This window comes from Channa argus, chromosome 3 (assembly GCF_033026475.1).
Source record: "Channa argus isolate prfri chromosome 3, Channa argus male v1.0, whole genome shotgun sequence".
NCBI classification, from domain to species: domain Eukaryota; kingdom Metazoa; phylum Chordata; class Actinopteri; order Anabantiformes; family Channidae; genus Channa; species Channa argus.
Genome location: NC_090199.1, coordinates 19,412,944 through 19,431,733, shown reverse-complemented (window position 1 = coordinate 19,431,733; position 18,790 = coordinate 19,412,944). Strand labels below are relative to the sequence as shown.

The following is an 18,790-nucleotide window of genomic DNA, read 5'->3' as shown; positions in this document are numbered from 1 at the left end:
GGCTGCCCCGTGTGTATCTACGTGTTTTGCTGGCGGGGTTGGATGCTATAAATGTGAACGGTGAGTCAAGTTGTTAGTTTGCCTGCCTATCGGGTTACAGTGCCATTGGGTGGGAATGTGGACCCTGCTACGACAAACAGATTCACACACAAACTTTCAAGATGATTTGTGAGCAATGTTTCTCCCACTTCTAGTTTGCAGCCATCTGCAGTGGCTGTGTTTTCACTGCCTCTGTTTCTGTAAACTATGTATAAGGAATAAGTGGATGTGTTTATACAGACCAGTCTGCATCTGTTGGGCTGCACAGAAGAGTTACTTAGATGGAAGAATCCTGCTTTTCTTCCTGTCACTTAATATGTGTTGTGGTCTGTCCAAAAACATATAATTTATAAATATGAGCATAAATCTCACTAAATCTAACATGTAAGTTGGAATGTAAGTTGGAGAGACCAGTGGCCAGACATGAATGTCAGTGTCACACAATCTCCTCTATAATTTGGTTTGTTGACAAACACAAAGTGGTCACAAAAGTGTTCAAAAGTGGTATATATACCACAAAAGTGGTATATATATATATATATATATATATATATATATATATATATATATATATATATATATATATATATATATATATATATATATATATAAAATAATGAAGAGACAAAAAGTTTTACTTTTTTCTTTGGCAAAAGGCCAAATGTGTGCTAATCGCTTTGATAAGTCCCCCACAGTAAATCTCTTTGGTACCTCTCCATTTATCTTTTTTTCAGCCTTGGCCCACTTTAAGTCTCTTTATAACAATTGTGACCCACTTCCCCTTGGTGTGAGCCCAGGCACCCTTGAAAGTCAAAAAGTCCTCATGGAAACAAAAGTAGAACTTGAGAAATAACCTGCAAACCTACACATGCACAACAAGATAACATATTTACGAGTGAAGTCCCTGCTTGAAAAATCTCCAGCTGCACCCACTTATGTCCCAGAAGGCACTGTGGTACTTTCACAGATCCTTTATCAGGTCCTCAATGAAACAACACTGTTCAATTCGCATTTTCTACAATTCTGCATGTTGAAATATGGAGACCTGACAACTTGAACTAGTTCTATCATAAAAATAAACCTTGAGGGTTCAAACAAGTCTAGTTTGTCAGAACAACATGCAGTAAAGCACCAACAGAATGTGGACATAAAATTGCAAGTGAATGCATCCCAAGTGTTCATTATAATAATCAGTCATTTGCCCAACAAGCCAGTATTGATCCAATCTAACGGATACATGGGCCATTAATGCAATTGTGCCTTTTGTTTTCACATTTAAATAGGTCATTTAGAAAATTGGATTAAAGTGGAAAACATTCAAAACCTGATCAGCTACTTGTGGTGGTGATGCTTCATGGACTCATTATGAAGCTGCCCTGAGCCAACATTAATCTGTCCAAAATCATGGCTAGAAGAAAGGTTGGGCTATGATAAGTGACAACTACGTTTATTATTCTCCAAAATTAGATAATACTTTCCACAGCATAAATGTCAGTATGTTTTGTCTCTTTACTGTCAGAGGAGTGTCACCATCTTCAGTTCTAAATTTCTCTTGTTTTCAGCAGGAGTTATTGATAAAAATATTAATAATGTTAATCAGTCTATCTATGTTTACAGCGTGTTTGCCTTCTGATTTGATGATTGACTTTGATTGTTGTTTAGACATTCATAAAGAGAAATGACATGACACTCTGGTTATCAGTATCTGCAGATATCCCGTCCTTATTTTTGGGAAAAGAAATCCCAGTATGAAACATCATGGCCATGGCTTTGCAGCTGTGCTTGATCCAAATATACTTACAACCCCATACCAATCTATTCTGGTTTTAAGGGCTGAATCCTGTAAATACTTTGTAACCATGATTTAAAGCAAGTATATTTCTGACTGGTTGATGAGTCAAAGTTCATGTTGGGTGAGGCCAAGAAAGCATCAGAACAAAACATTTCTTTAAACATTTGTTGTTTAATTTTTATATTACAACTTGGTGCGTGGTATGTCTGAAATTATTAGCTGTTCATTCAAATTGCCAATTTTGATAACTAGTTACCTGTTTAATTCATTTATCAGGGAAAACTGTTCATTTTTTAAAAACTTCTTTTGCCCAAAAACTTAATTATAAAGGCAACTGACACATCAGTGAATAATGCCAATTATTGTTTCTTGCAGCCAATGTAATTTATAATTAAATGTTTTAATAATTGCTATTTACATCCAGTGCAAGACATTGAGAAGTCATGGACATAAAGACAGTTTATAAAGGCTAGAATTACTGTAGGTGTAGGTTGGGGAGAGGATTAGAGCTCGGGTCAGAAACATACCCGGACATTTTAACATGGAGCAACTAGAGTGGGGCACATGCTCAAAGAGGGAGAGCACATATGAAAAATGGGTAAAAAAGTCTACAGTGTACAAAATTGACAGATTCGACTGACAGAAGCAGAAATGACAAACTAACCACTCTCTTGTTGTCCTATGTTTTGATTTAACAATAAAAAAAACCCCAACCTACTTATTTTTATTTCTTTGTATACGACAAATGTATTCAAGGCATTGAATTGCTTTTGCCCAAAATATCATCACTGAAAAACAGTATCTTTGGCAGATGTTTTGTTGAATTTGAATTTCGGGAAAATCTCTCCTTAGACATAAACATACCTGCGCAACAACTTCAGTTGCAATTAAAGGTACTAACATTGTTGCTTTCATTTCACTTTATAACTTACTTAAAATAATTAGAAAAACTACGTCAAAACATTATCATTACATTCACTGGACTGACTGATAGAAAAACCTTAGCAGGAGGGGTTTAGTGATTGGATACAGTTTGCAATCAGAAGATGTGTCAGTTAATGACAGAAATAGGGTGAACATTTCTGTAACACTTTAGATTATAGCCTGTGACTTACAGGGTAAGTACAGTGAACTAACTGTGTATGTATTAGTAACAAAGTTTGCTTGTTGTTATCAAGTAACAACAAATATGTATCCATAGGTTCTCTGGAGGTACTGATGTTACTAATAAAAACACAGTAAGTTCGCTTTAATCTAAAGCATTATCAAAATTTCTATTTTTTTACACACAGGTTAAAAGTGACATCTAGCTCCTACACAATTATGCACCTTGGGCTGCAACCTCTGTAAGCTGCAACAAAGTGTGACAAAAATGTGGAAGCTGTGATCAGTCTTTCTTGTGCTAAAGACTGCTCTGCCACTGTTGTCCACCACTCTGGCCGCACAGTTGGTTTTTATGAGTATATAAAGACAAGTGTTACATGTGTGTTTGTCTAAGTCTAGTATATATTTGTTGAGGTCGACAGGGGAAGTGCACCAATGTACACTCAACTAACCCTAATCCAATAAACAATCCACAGTGAAGCCTTAATGATTCCAGTTCTTCTCACAACTCATCATTTTTTAGTGTCGGCACTGACATAATGAGCAGCAATCACTGACCTCAGAGTCTCTGGCTGGTTCAACTTTTAACTTGTTATTGCACTGAGATGGCAACACTGAAGCTTTAAGTGTAAGTCTGAGTCCTCAGGAAGGCTTCAAATGTCTTCCAAGGGAAATAAACTCATCTTGTGGACTAATGGTTGTGGGGAGAGCCTGCACCACTAAACTTTATTGATTGTAATCACAGATGACACAAGGCTACATTGATTACAGATTGTCATGGCTGCTTCTTAGTTCTACAGACAATGTCGCGGTCAAACGAGTCATTGATCAACATATATGATTTAAATTGCTGTGTGGCCATCTTAAGTGGTCTTGGTTGACTAACTCCAGCCTTTTTTTAGTCTTTGCACGATTAAGAGGCATTAATACAGCCAGGCTCAGCCTAGTTTAGGTAACAGTAGTCTCATTTATTTAACTTTGCATAGAGAACATAATGTGTATGCGACAATGTACAACTGTAAATTTGTTCTATCTGATAAGTGACACCCATGGGAAAGGAATAGGCAGAGAGAAAGGAAGAGTTCAGTTGGACAATTTATTGTTGAGCCTTTCATTTAAACACAGATTTAATTTGAAAAGGTGTTAATGAAAAGTACTTGCAATAATTAAAGAAAACAATTAAATACAAATTCTTATTAATTATGTTTTCTAACATAATTAGCTTTCTCAGATGCATGATTTGTTGAGCTGTGTTGCAGCCTATATTTTCTATTCACATCCCTATGAATGAGGTGGCTACTCAAAAGATTTACATTTTCCAGCAATTGCAAAGATACATATCGTATACAGTACACATGGGTAAGACATTTCAATTTGCTCTTTATGTTAATTGGCTTTCAATCCTTTTCAAGAGTTGCTGTGCATTTTAATTTAACTTAAGATTTCATTTCATTTGTATGTATTTAAGACAGTGTTAACACCTGTGTTCAGTTTGAGGGAGGAACTCACCAATCATGTGACTGAAAGAACAACTTGTTCTTTTGAAATAATGTAAATTAGAATCCTGATACACAGTCCATTTCAGCTGGTGGCAGTAATGCACCAATTTGTTGTTTGCCAGTAGCCATAAAACAACAAGAAGAAGAAGGTTTCCCATTTTCTATGTTGCTTGCCCTCTGGGTTTTTCGTAATACCCTAGATAAACCCTGCGCTATAAGTGGGTGCTCCACAATGTTGCAGACAAATATCCTGCACAGGTCCCTGACTGCCTTCCTGCCGGGCAGCATACAGACAGAGTCAGACAATTCAGCCACTGTGTCTCACAGCTCACCTTTGGCTTTCCCGTTCCTCTGCTCCCCACCCCCCCCACCACCAAACAGACCCAGAGATCACTATTGCTCATCAGAATTGCTAGCTGGCTGCTGCTGTGGGCCCATTCTCATGTGTCTTTATTCAGGGCTCACATCTTGGTCACTTTTAACGGAAGTTGTGCTATAATGCTGCTCTGTTGCTGAATGGGTGCAGACATGATTGAATGCATTTTAAGCCCACTCATCCATGGACTTGGACTATGCTGCTTCAGTGGTGCCACATGCTCAGCGATTGGTTCATTGTGCTACAGCCAGAGGGCTGTGCAACATTGTCATAGAAGCTTGGGTTACAGTTCGCAACTATCATTATTAGGCAGACACTTGAGAGAGAGAAATTTTAATTGAAAAGATGTTAAAAGCGCAAAAGAGGAAATGGTTCAGGCAGTTGCTGGTGGCCTGCAGTGTGTGTTTGTGTGTGTGTGTGTGTGTGTGTGTGTGTGTGTGCGTGTGTGCGCGTGTTATTTTCCCCTAGTGGAATATATTGAAGATGAGTCATAATGCAGAAAATTTATGCTCTCAACCAAATCAAACTGGTGTTCATTCTCCATTCACATTTTTTTTTTTTATTTAAGAGTAAGTTCTCTGAAAAAAGATATATTACAAAGCAAAACAAAAAAATTTCCAACGTGGCCCCAGTAGTAAGGATACTTTGTCTTTACAGGCTCAATACATAATCGATATACTGTATGTTACTATTTTACTGACAATACAAGTTCAGAACTGCGATACGCAATGAAAAGAGCACACTGACAATCTGCAGGAAATTAATGGATGCTAAATGATTTAAGAAAATGCCACATAGATTTCAGAGCATCCATCACACAACTATGACATTTCAAACCTCAGATTAAAAAAAAAACAACCTGTGTTCTGGTTTCAATTTAAGAACTCAAAATAGTCCTTAATACTTAATACTGAACTGTAGTTGTCTTACTCATGTAGTTTAGTTGGTTATTTGTTAACTAGTGAACCTGCAACAATTTTAATGGGTTAGTTGAAGACCAGTGGTTGAATGTCAAGATGTTGCTGTTATTATTTGTTATTCGCTGTTTATATTTTCAACATTTAACTTGTTTGTGTTTCTCTTTGACATGGAAGAAGAAACCCTCTTCCATTTTTGCAGACATTGTAAAATAATTGTCTATATTGAAATACACCAAGATGATACTATGTTTTGGATGTGTCACTGCAGAAAAGAAGGGTTAAGCTCCAACTGCTGCTGGCTAAATCCAGTCATAGTGCAGTGACAGATGTCATCCTAATGGATGCCTGTGGTTCCTGGATCCACAGTATCGCATCGATATCAACAGGGAGTGAGGAACCAAGCCCCCTGCTGGGAGAAATGTCAGCCATTTTAAATTTTCAAAAAAACTTGAGAGAGGGGGCCTGTGGAGATGGGATCTCTCAGGAGGAAATCACATCTGGCGTTCACATTCATTCTGTAACCTCAAAGTAAATGTTGTTATAACAGTATGAAGTTCACTTAATTTTAAACTAATATGTACAGTATTGCTAAAGAAGCAGCGACTCCATCATCGTAACAAATAAAATTACTTTCCATGGGTTTGGTGTAGTGTTGCTGTTATTAGTGGTGTCTTGGCGATAGTTCAGTGCCAGTGTCACACTGTATAGTCTGACATTACGCTGGTCTATTCTAATACCATTCCTTCCTAAGATAACTCTGTGTGCAGAATATTATAACATTCTTTGCACAAAGCCTCAAAGCGAAACCAACAGAAACGTATTTTGTGTAATTCAAATTTAAATCATTGGAATTCTTACCCAATTTTTATGCAAAACATATTTGCAAGATGTAAAACAAAATATAGTGTAGTCCAACATTAAGCCTCACACTGCAGTCTCATGTGCCCTTCGACATGACCAACATATCAGTTTACAAAGACAGAATCTGAGTTGAGACCCTGAAGCATTATTTTATGCTTCCTCCACAGCAAGGTACCAATGCTAACAAGCATGTTGGCTACTTCTATGGCAGCTTGGAGAGGTGACCCTGCCATTTTCCTTTCAATTAGAGGAGGAGATATTTCACCAGGGCACAACAGGAGGGAGGGTGATGCAGCTTTATTGTGGATGAAAATATCAGTGACAGTCCATGGCATTCACACTGACAGGGTTTAACAGCCTGGGTTATGGACAGAGGAGAGGGGTGAAGAAGGTATTTAGGGAAGCAAGATCATAAGACCAGTTTGACATAATGAAGCTTCATTACACACTTGCAGAATTAAGATAACTCTATTCTAATTATTCCTCTTCTTCTGCCTTGAATGACAACTATAGCTGGAAGAGCCTCTCATGGCGCTGTATGTTTAAACACACAAGGCATTGACAACGATTCACAAACCAACAAACAAACCAATCCTAACTGCTGCTAAAAATATAGCAGGGAAACCAACCATGAAGTCAACATAGAAACCAGTCAAGTGTGTACTATACCAAGAATGAGTAATTTGAACTTCTACTCACCCTCCACACACATACAACACCCACTTTGCTCCAGCTCTTGTTTAGAGACAAGGAGACAAACTTTTCCAAGTCTGGATGAGCATTTGGGAGCCTGTTAGTTCAGTCAAGCATTAAGTTGGCTGGGGCCGATTTCCTTTAAGACTCTCTGGGTGCCCTACTGTCTGCCACGCAGTTTCGTAGCGGAGCATAACAGGCCCATCAACCCCGCATCATTAGCTAAAGACTTCTTCTTTGAGGAGAAGCAAGAGCTGTGGAAAGTAACGGCATGTTGCCTTGTTCAACTAATTCTCAGCCCATATTTTACATCAAACCACAAACTAAGTGATGATAACTGTAATTACAAAGTTGAGTTTTGGATAAACTATAAAAGCTTTTTTTTAAGTTTTACTCCCACAATATACACTGCATTCCTTTTTTAATCCTAAGAATGTTGGAGGTTTTGAATGAACCAGCAACCAAATCAGCAGAATAAGTGGACGATGCTTACAGATCTATTGCAGTCATCAGAACAGTATAGAGGTTATTCTGTTAGCAGTACAACAGTCCTTCAAATAGGAGTTCTGCCTCACTAACTAACGGGTTTTCTTGGAGTGTGATCAAGCGTTTGGCACCAGTCAAAAACCCTGCAGAAAGAAAATGTTACGTTGAAAGCAACAAATACAGTGCGGTTGCACGTGTGTTTACACACACCAACTGTAACAGTCTGTCTGGCTTAGGTAAGGAATTCATTTGTTCCATACATGTACGTCAACCCTGAGTGAACTGAGAGCACACAGACCTGTACGAGTAACGCTTTGACAACTCACAGCAAACTGGAATGTGTTGATGTTATATATATATATATATATATATATATATATATATATATATATATATATATATCCAAATGTCATGGTGTGGCAGTGTTTCTGAGCCATAACACACTTGATAAACTGTAACACATTTATCACATGACTCACATCCAAGTTAAAGAGAGCTTACTGAAATACAGTAACCACGTTTAAATGGCAGTTGAGAAGGCTTAAGACTATCAAAGGTGTACAGATTAAGTTAGCACCAGTCTTGTTAATTTACAAACACAATACAATTATACTCTAGTAACAAGCACACAGTCACTCGTCTTGGAGACAAACATCTTTTTTTGTCCCAGATTAAAAGAAATAAGTTTGTTTGCACATCACTTTACAGCTACTTCAGAAAAAAATATGCCATTACCTGGAGCTCACTATTCAAAAACTTTATTATATATTCAGCATGGAGTCTTTTAAAGATCATTTTATCAAGCAAGTTTTATGTGATCGTATGTGAATTTTCCGCCTTTTGACAAGAGTCACTACCACATTTTAAAATTAAATCCTTCAAATATTGCTACAAAATGTCTGCATCCACCTTTTTAAAAAAGTCTTGAGCAAAAAAATTTTGTTTTGATATCAGTTTCCCTCCTCCACTAAATTAAACACAGACTGGCACTTTTCTGACACAGAGGGACGCAAGAAAAACAACAGTGAGCTCTGACCTTTCACATTGCTGCTGCCTGAACAGCTTCTGGGAGGAATTGTCTTTTCTCATCACTTGTACAGTATCTAACATGCTCCATTAAGCCTATTGTTTTGCACAGCAGTACACTCCTGACCTCATACTGGTGTGGTTCTCCTGTTCACGCCATCTTTCAGGTCTTTCTGGAAGCAGTTGTGAACTTGTAAAAACCCAGAGTCTCTCTCAGGACTGTAGGGCCCTACAGCCCTGCTTCCAACCTTTAAAGGGTCCCTACTAAGGGCATACAGGGATATATCCCCCATAGGCAGACCCATGCCCAGGCCTCCTCCTCCACCACTTCCTCCACCAATCTTCATCCCCAGTGGAGAGGGCTCAGGGGATGGGTCGGTCGACCGTGAGCTGGAGCGTGAGCGCCTTCGTCTGTAGCGGTAACTTGGGATGCGTGAGTATGGCGAAGAAGAGCAGGTGGTTTTAATGAAATCACGGCTGGCTCGGAAACGCGTCTCTTTGTTTTTCTCGATATATATGTTGACGGCTAGAACGCCCACTGATTCAGCCACAATGAAAGAGAGGGCGCCAAAATAAAAGGACCAGCCATAGTTGTACTGGTTCTTCTTGTCCTCGTCTTTCTTGTCGCTGGGATCTCCAGCGTTGCTGGAGATGTACACGATGATGCCGATAATGTTGCTCAGGCCTGAAGAGGAGAGAGACAAGACAGTGATGGATGGAGGGTGAATTGTTTAAAGGAAAGATGTTTAGACACAAGAATGAATAACACCTTTAGATTACGCATTGAATGAGTTCAGCATTGTTGTTCATTAAGTAGCTGATTTATTTTGGGTTCACACACCTGTAACTATGACATTCAAAACTGGGCTGAAATCTGAATGACAGTAGAATTGATAAAAACATACTGTGAATCTGTAGATTTTCATCTTTGTATTAATGGATGGGTAAAGAAAGACTATGGGCCATGTTTGAAAAAAACTGAATTGTCAAAAGAACCAAAAGAGAAAAGTGTTTTTATGTTGAAATCTAGGAAAAGTTAAGTAAATGTTAAAAGGTAGACGTTTAACTTCTTCTTCAACCTTCTTGAATTTTGTCTTCTCCTTCGGTTGGCTTATGTCCTTTCTGTCTGTAATTGTTTGTTTTTGTGTCAGTCTCACCTGCAGCCACAAACAGGATGCCAGCACTGAGCAGGATGTTGTTCTTGCTGCTGTAGACACGTCCAACTCCAACACACAGGCCTCCCAACATCAACAGGATGGTGCTGAGAATGGGGAATAGGCTTGATGCGCGCACTATACCTGCTCATAAAAGACAGAGTCACACAGTAATTCCTGTCAAGACAAATAAGAAAATACATTATTTTAAACTTAGATAGCAATAGAATAGTTTGTCCAGCAGATAGACAAATTATTTTTAAACTGTATAGTAAAATGTCTGGCTATGTATTTTTTTCCCCCATGTTTTATGAATCAAATTAAAAACATCTTCTACCTCAAATATATTTGATAGATGCTTTATTAAACAAAAAGACACAACACAAAACACAAAAATGTCACTGTTGTATGACTGAGAGTATATATCAGCTTCTAGAGTCAAAAAACACTGAATTCCAACTGTACAAACATACAAACATTTTTATTAGAGTACGGCACAATGACACTGGTAATATGGTCAGTACACTCATGTACTGTACTGTGTGAAAATGCTTTACACACTACATTGACAAGGATAGCAACACCACAGACACCATGAAGCCGTTCCCCACCTTTAAATCACTCCTCTACCCCCCTCCACCTCTGTCACTGCAGACGATATTGCCAGCTTCTTCGCCAACAAGGTGACAGGCATCAGCTCACAGTTTTTTACACCACACCTTGGTAACTCTCCTTGTTTTCCTCTCTGACTGAAAGCGACACATCCACCTTCCTTCTTTGAAGTCATCCTGCCACTTTTCCTCTGGACCCCACCCCCTCTACTATCTTTCCAGCAACTGCACCCACTGTAATCCTGGCCATTGCACAAATTATTAATACCGCTCTCACAACAGGCACTTTCCCTACCACATTTTAAAAGACTGGTATTACCCCACTGCTTAAGAAGCCTAATTTCAACCCCTGCCTGGTGGAGAATTACAGACTCTCTCTCTTCTTTTATTTCTGGCCCCGCCCCCCCCCATCTTAAATAAAATCTCAGATCTTCTTTCTCTGAACCATCAACCAGTCTAACTTCAGAAGTGGTTATTCTGTAGAAGCCACACTCCTGACAGTCATGGAATCCCTGCGGGCTGCTAAAGCTGAGGTTCACTCGTCTGTCCAAATCCTTCTCAGTTTGTCTAAAGCCTTTGCCCCTTTCTCTTTATCTTTTATGCCACATCCCTGGACTCTGTCATCTCTCCACGTTGCTTTTGCTCTTCACTTCTTTGCTGATGACACACGGCTCTTCCTGTTCTTTCCTCCAGATGACTCCACTGCCTCATCAAATATTTCTGCCTGTCTCTCTCACATCTTTGCTTGGATTAAAGAGAGACACCTTCAAGTATCTCCAAGACAGCATTTTTGGTCTTCTTGGCCAGAACTTCCCTACAGCATGGCATCAGCTTTAACTTCATGTCTTGGTCTCCAGAGATAGAAAAGTGAGAGAACTGTCTCCACAAAGTCTGCCAGAAATCTGGGGATCATCACCACAACCAGCCAGATCACCTCCATTTGTTGGACGTGCAGATTTATACTGTAGATGACTAAGCTCAGATCCTGCCTCTGTAAATATGCTACCTTGTGCAGGTGCTGGTCACATTTTTGTCTCGACTATTGCTCTGCCCTGCTACTAGCATGCACAATCAAATCCACCCAGATCATTTAAAATACAGCAGCACATACTTTGAGAAAAAAAGGACACATGTCACATAACTCTTCAGATTTCTACATTGGCTTCAAGTGGCCATCAATGTCAGGTGAGAACCTCCACTCTAACCCATTTGGTGGTCAATTCAACAGCACTTTCCTACCTACACACATCCAGTTGTAGACATCCAGGTCTACAACCCCTCTGGACCACTGTGCTCTGCCAAAAAAAATGCCTGATGCAAAGGACCTCCAGCAAAGCTCTACTGCTCAGTGGTTCCACAATAGTGGAATGGCGTAAGAAACTCAGTATCCGTATTGCTAATACACAAAAAGATGGACGCATCTTTTTTTCTATCTGTCCTATTTTCCACTTGTATCTCATTAAATTCAAACATTTTTTTTCATAGCACTTTACTTTATTGTCTTCTCTTTGACTTGGACTTTTTGCACGTCATTTTGGACAAAAGTGTCTGCTAAATGACTAAATGTAACTGTACAAACCACCTACAGAACAGATTTGTATTTTACAAGATCTGTCCTGAAATTACCAGAGGTGGAAAGTAAATAGTTAGATTTATTAAGGAACTGTATTCAATTTCATGACAAATATGCAAAGCGCTTCTGCATTCTGTCTTTGAATGTAAATTGGTACTTCTACTTGTACTGTAGTACTTCGTTGGGCAAGTTCTTGGCCTTAAAACAAAGGGAGTGAAAAAAACAAAACCTGCCTCAGATTCAACCGAAGACAGCTTCCACAAGATCCAAGGCCAAATAAGAAGAAATTTCTACTAGATGCACAGGGCATCAAACTGGAAATCAAATGAGACATGTTGTTGACATGTTAAAAGTGTGTATATTATAATTGAACTGTAAGAACCAACACTCCCCACAGCATTTAGACTATTTTACAATGTAGCAATTCATGTTTTACCTCGGTGAAATGTGAGATGAGCTCTTTCATTTGTAGAGTCATGTTTTAGACAACGCTATTACTCATCAGCACACAACACGATTCATCATTTACATAGCTCCAATTACTGTCATGACATCAGGCTTTTATGGGGGAGGGATATAAATGTCATGACACATTAAGTACCGTTGTGATAACACCATCACCACTTGGAAGAGGAAGAGAGAGGATTAAGGGTTGGAGTGCTTGAAGATGAAGAGGTTGCAGTGACTTACGTAAGATGTACTCTGAGCTGTCCGTATCGTAGTCATTATCCTCTGGAAAATGATTGATCCGAAAACAGCTCCCTTTGTTTACACCTGCAGAGAAGCCAAAAGCACACAGGGAGTAAAAGTGACTGATAGCAGCGACATCCTGCGAAGGAAGAAATGACATCAGTTGAAAGGAAAATTCTGTCTTAACAGAGTTTGACATGTGAAGCAACAGTTAAGATACACGGGGGAAAAAGGAACCATATGTTGACCACGATGCTAAAACATACAAGTTATGGAAGACTGGAGTTGCTATATTAGCACTGAAGTGTCCTGTTTTAACCCCTAACCATGTCAGAAACCATTTGAGGACAGACTGCTGTGGATCTGAGAGTCTGTTCTCAAGCCTTCAGGCACCTTCTATTCAAAGACCCAGTCTCGTCACTGAGGAAATCTTCTCCACTTTTAACAGAATAAAACATTGGAGTGTTATGAATATTGAAAGGTTAGACTTTGAAATAAAAGTCTGAAGTTCGATTTTGCTGCTGCACCCTGTCATTTATTTCTTTCATTTAACAATTCCTGTTAGTTTCTTTGTAATTATGCTAGACACCAGTACCTTACCTGCAGATCAGCTGACATGGGAAAGAACAACAAGATCTTAAGAGCTATTTTTGTGACAGAAGAAAACCTCCACTCCTCCATGCTGCAGTTTCATAGTTTAAATTACTACATTAATACATCCAGAAGTCATAATGCCACATGAAGAAACGGTTCAATCAGAGCAATGCTGTTACAAGTGCATCCATATTTTTTTCATACTGTGCGTTTATACAAGCGTATGGGTGATGTGATACACATCAGTGCAAGACTCTCGCCACTACATCAACAAATAGTTGGCCTCAGTAATGCACCATCAAGCATATGGCAGAATGGGCTGCAACCTAACAGACATGACCACAAAGTGCGTTCGCTAACATTTTACTGATACACAATATGTGTTGGGGTGAAAACAGCAACACCATAAAAGCCAGTGGACTTCAGGTGACTTTGGCTCACTGATTACACGCTAAAAAAAAATGGAGAGTGGCTTTCCAGTGATCTGGGTGGAGTCAGTGGTTGTGGCTACAAAGTCATTACGTCGACACTGGTTGATCGGCTGGAATCACTGCCTGTTTCTTCTATGCCTGAGTGGCTTTATGCTTTAGCCTCTGGCCACATAGCATCTTGTGTTAGGTGGCACGTGGACATGATGTCAAAATTCTGGGGCGGAAATGTGTTATGAGAACAAAGCAAACTCCCTTATTATGTCAGTTAACCTAACTGATGCACAGTGTTTGGTGTGACTGTAAAGAAAACTGGGGTCCTTTACGAGATTCTTACCTAATACTGGCATGATTTTATTCCAGACTCTAGAACAAAGTATAGTTTTGACATTCGTCCATATTGTTTTATTATTTATTTTTACTACCGATGGAAAGGAGAATAAATAAGAGAGAAACAAAGTGCCCCGAATGAGCTCATCTTCAATTTACTCTTGCAACCTCACTATTTCAGTCCCTTTCAACTCTCATCCATAACATGCTCTTACCACCATCAGGTCTCAATTATCCACTTCTCTCCCACTCTTTAGAGTTAGTCAGTTATAAAATCTTTTCTTCAGTTTTTTCTGCTTCCTTTATATTTTCTATGAACCAAAACTGCCCTTTGGATCAATATAGAATCATAGAGCATATGAGTCTATCTTTTATGCACTGCATTCAGATGATTGTTTTTTCGTTTTTTCCATCATCGAAAACATACAGAAAACCATTCATAGGTAAAAACTGAAGGAAAGCAAGTTTGATTTACAATCAAGAAGTTATTATTTTAATAAATAACACACTCAAGGCCAGTGAGTTAATTATCTGAGTAATGACGCTGACAAAGAGAGTGAGCTCAGTAGGGGAGGTATCTCCCCAGAGCCCATCTGTGTGTGAGACCAGAGCCCATCTTTTATTACTCAGCATAGATTCACCATAGCAACCTCCCCCCAGCAACCCAGAATCACATTTCTAGCTCTGCTTCTCAGAGGACGCCTTTGACATCTTACTAATGCATTCACCAGTCCAACACACACACACACACACACACACACACACACACATACATAGAGTCACAAAACCAGCCTTGACGATAGAGAAAAGCTCAGTCACATTAAGACAAGAAAAAAAAACATATTGGCTCACAGAAAAGATGCAGGATTTTCCTATTTGATGTCTTTTATACCTTCCTTTCAGGGTCACTCCAGTGTGTTTACTGATCAGGTGTGAGTCGCTTAAGTGAGAGTGCTTGTTGTATTTCAGCATGACTGGTTGCTGAACAAGACTTCGCTATGTGTTCTTTAAAAGCTCATTTGTCACCAGTGCTCACCTTGAACCTTCTGTAGACACAGCACTCATAGAAATGTGTGTTTGGGACATAGAGACACGTGTAATATCTTCTACGAGGTTAGCTAACATGTCTCAGGACTTATTGTGCCACTCATTTAACCTGATACAACGGGTTAGACTCCATTGTGTTGTTTGTTCCTACAGGAGTGGACAAATAAGTCGAAGAAGAAACCCAAGTCCAGGTAAATTCTGGAGATTTCTATTTTAAATCAGTAAAGAATGTCTATTTGTTTGAAGGCCAGTGACCCTTTGACTGGAGGACATTAAGCGCTTTGGCTCAGCCAGAGTTTTGAACTCTTTGGGGCTCAGTTAGCAGGGGCTACAGGTGCAGGTATGCCACCAGAGGCCCGACTTAATTTCACAACAGTGTTTTAAAAGTCCCGTTGTGCTCTGTGTGTGAGAGAAAGGAAAAGAGAAATAAAGCTGCTGTGTTACATTCAGTTTGCGCTGTGTACAATATGTAATCTCCTCCTAACGATACGAGCACAGAGAGCGAGGATGGTGGAAAAGACGACGGATGTTTAGAAACAGGGAGCACTCCATCTCAATTCCGCTGACGATGCTCTCGAGAGTTTCAACCCGCAAAGACAGAATGAAGCTCTTTGATTATCTTTGCAGGAAATCCATAAATAGCAATGCATTTTTAAATGTAAAATATCCAATAATTGTAGTAACAGTGCAGAGTAAAAGTCTGTGGAGTGTGAGAGCTATAATGATTACATACATCAACATATGAGATGGGCCTCGAGGCACGTGTTGCCTCTTCATTTAGAACCTCCCCACCCAAAGCCCTGTCAGATCTCTCCACATGTCTAGGATGATGCCTTCATGTCATGTGGAAACATTGGAGATGCAAGTGTCCCCGCTTAGCAACTATTCATGTCTTGTCTGTCATGTCATGTCTTTATATCATTGCTCCGTGGTTTGGGTCCCCTTTGATTTTCTAATTGCGAGCATGTCCACACTTTCTTGTGGTTGAGAAGGAAATGGTGAATGTCTGTTCAGTGAAAAACCATTTCAATAATATGTTTGGCTGTGAAACATCAATATGCATTGTCAAGGTCTCATCTACAGCCGTGTGTTTGGATGACGGAACCTGCACTCATGGTGTTCACAAAGAGAGTACTTTACAAGTCAGCAGCTGACAGATTCTGGCTTACAGTTTGTTGTAATTTATCGACAGCATCTAAGGCTGTGTTTGAAATGTAAAGTTATTTCTCTTTTGATTTAGCCTAGTTTTTTACCTAATTAAAAGAAACAAAGGCATTTGGAGTGGACAGCACCAGTGGCAGTGGACAGCGCCACAACATGCAGGGCTCATGGAAATCGTCACTGGTGACTGTGTGTTCACGGACCAGCTGAGTGTTTTCATTGATTTGTCTTCTTTAAAATGGTCCCCAAACGTGTCTGAACACTAACGAGCTGTTCTTGCAAGCCCAGCCCCAAACTCCTCAGGTGGTCAGGGGTTCACAGTAAAACAGCTGAGGAGAGGACAATATGGTCAACATGCAGTGTAACTCAACATCTCACTAAACCAATGGCGCTTTTGCTTAAAGCCATTTAGTTTAAGCAATTTTATGGAAGCAGCTGCCAAGCAACTGTATCACATCATTGAGAACATCAGGACGAATCCTTGTTACTGCACAAGCGAAATATGCTGTTTGTTAAACAAAACGAAAAACATCTTTAAATTATTACACTTAAAGTATTTCATGATCTGATTGATTCGTCTTTTTCCCATTTAAACTAAAATATTTCGCAGGGAAAGGGGGATGCAAACGTGTCATTACGCACACTCAACACCGGCTCTGCGCACAACCAGCAGCAGTTTCCCTCCAGTTTCTCTGATAGAAAATCATGCACATGCAACAATTTCCTGCATTTATTAATAAACGACAACAAAGACATGAACGCGTCGTTTATCAACACAAACTGGGATATATTTGTTGTGAATGTTCGTGTAATCCACTTTTTTGCAAACTACTCACCGATTCGTATATTTTAACTCGGAAGTTCCTAGTTGCAGGTTTTTTTTTTCAACCACACCATAAAACAATCAGAAGGAGATCAGCTGACACATACAGTAATTGGACACAAGACTGAACTAACTTATTAGACTTGATTTTACCTTCGATACAGCAAATCCTCCACAGTCCAGAGTGCGTCAGGTCGCCTTTGACTTTCTTGGTTTGCATCTGGGCTTCATCAGTGGTGACATTAGTGGTGTTGCAGATGTACGCACGGGAGTAAAGCCAGTAGTCAGTGCCGATGGCAATGGTCATGAGGCTAAAGGCAACGAAGGCCCCCACGATGGCCAGCAAAGTCTGAATCCTTCGGTCACACCATGCCATGGTGTCTCATAATGCGCGGATCCCCCACAGCAGCTTACGCACACGGACAGGAGCGCGTGGTGCCCATGATCATGGTCAGAGATTGCGCTCGCATCTCGCGGTTTTTGCGCTCATCGAGTCTCGACACTCAGCTGTGTTCCTCTTCTCCCAAAACTTCAGAATTCAATCCAAGTTACAGAGCTTTAGTTTCATCCCTTTGCGCTGGCGCATCCCAAAGACTGCCACAGGTGGAAATGTAAAATAAAAGGAGGGAACGCGTTTACTGAACAAGCGCACTGTCATTATGAACCACAGAGAAGTCGATAATAACGATCACACAAGGCTTCTTCACGGCACTGTTCAATATGAAACTGCAAGGTTCGACAAATGATGCTGCGGCGCTCATCCAGACCACACCTTCCACGGCTGCAGCCAAGCCAATGAGAAACAGCTGCTGGAAAAAGAACGCGTCGTGCTCAACACTGTTAGATAGCAGCAGAATGCTGTCAACTACCATTAACAACCCCACACCCACATTTAAAGCACACACACTGTAGAGAAACACAAACACACACACACACACTGTACAGAAACACAGTTTTGAAACTGGGCTTCCAAAGTTCTCAGAAACATCAAGAAAGAGATAACAGCACTACTGACAGCACAGCGACTGAACTACTGCAGCAACACTTTTAAAGAAGTTGAAAGAATCACCACTGATAAAATATTTCTTGAAACATCCATCAAAAAGCTCTTTGAAGCTGGAGTAGGCTTGCAAGATCGCCCAGCTTGTCAAAGTAGTGGAGAAGTGAGACATAAACACAAAACCACCAACTCAGATTACAACGCCCTATATAGAAAGAAATCCTAAAAAGTCACCACATGGGACAAAGGGTCTGTCACTTCAATGTTGTTTTTTCTACAGGGGGATGTTTTTCATATAGGGACAGAGAGAGAGGCACACAGAGAATTCCTGGCTGCTTCAGTGTGCACAGCCCCATTTTTTTAACTGAGGGCCTCATCCTAAGATCCAAGGCTCTGAATCACTTCCTGGTGCCCACAGAGTGAAGTGGGGAGTAACAAAGAGGAGAGTGTGTAGAGTGCAAAAAAAAGAGGGAAGGCAGAAAAATAGCATTAGGAGATAAAGGGACGAGGAAAGGAAAAAGAGGTGGTGGCAGGGAAGGTAAAATGAGATGTAATAAAGAGGAATGCAAAAGTGCATACAGCT

General features: G+C 39.9%; 1 protein-coding gene across 1 annotated transcript; it reads right to left on the bottom strand.

Annotated features, from left to right (window-relative positions):
- Positions 1–6,872: 6,872 nt before the first annotated feature.
- On the bottom strand, positions 6,873–18,077 carry LOC137124333 (voltage-dependent calcium channel gamma-4 subunit-like). The gene is made up of 4 exons (XM_067499197.1): positions 17,361–18,077; positions 12,825–12,908; positions 9,954–10,094; positions 6,873–9,481 (listed from the first exon to the last, which is right to left on the bottom strand). The coding sequence occupies exons 1-4, from the start codon at positions 17,581–17,583 to the stop codon at positions 8,925–8,927; spliced, it is 1,005 nt and encodes a 334-aa protein (XP_067355298.1). The 5' UTR covers positions 17,584–18,077; the 3' UTR covers positions 6,873–8,924.
- Positions 18,078–18,790: the final 713 nt, after the last annotated feature.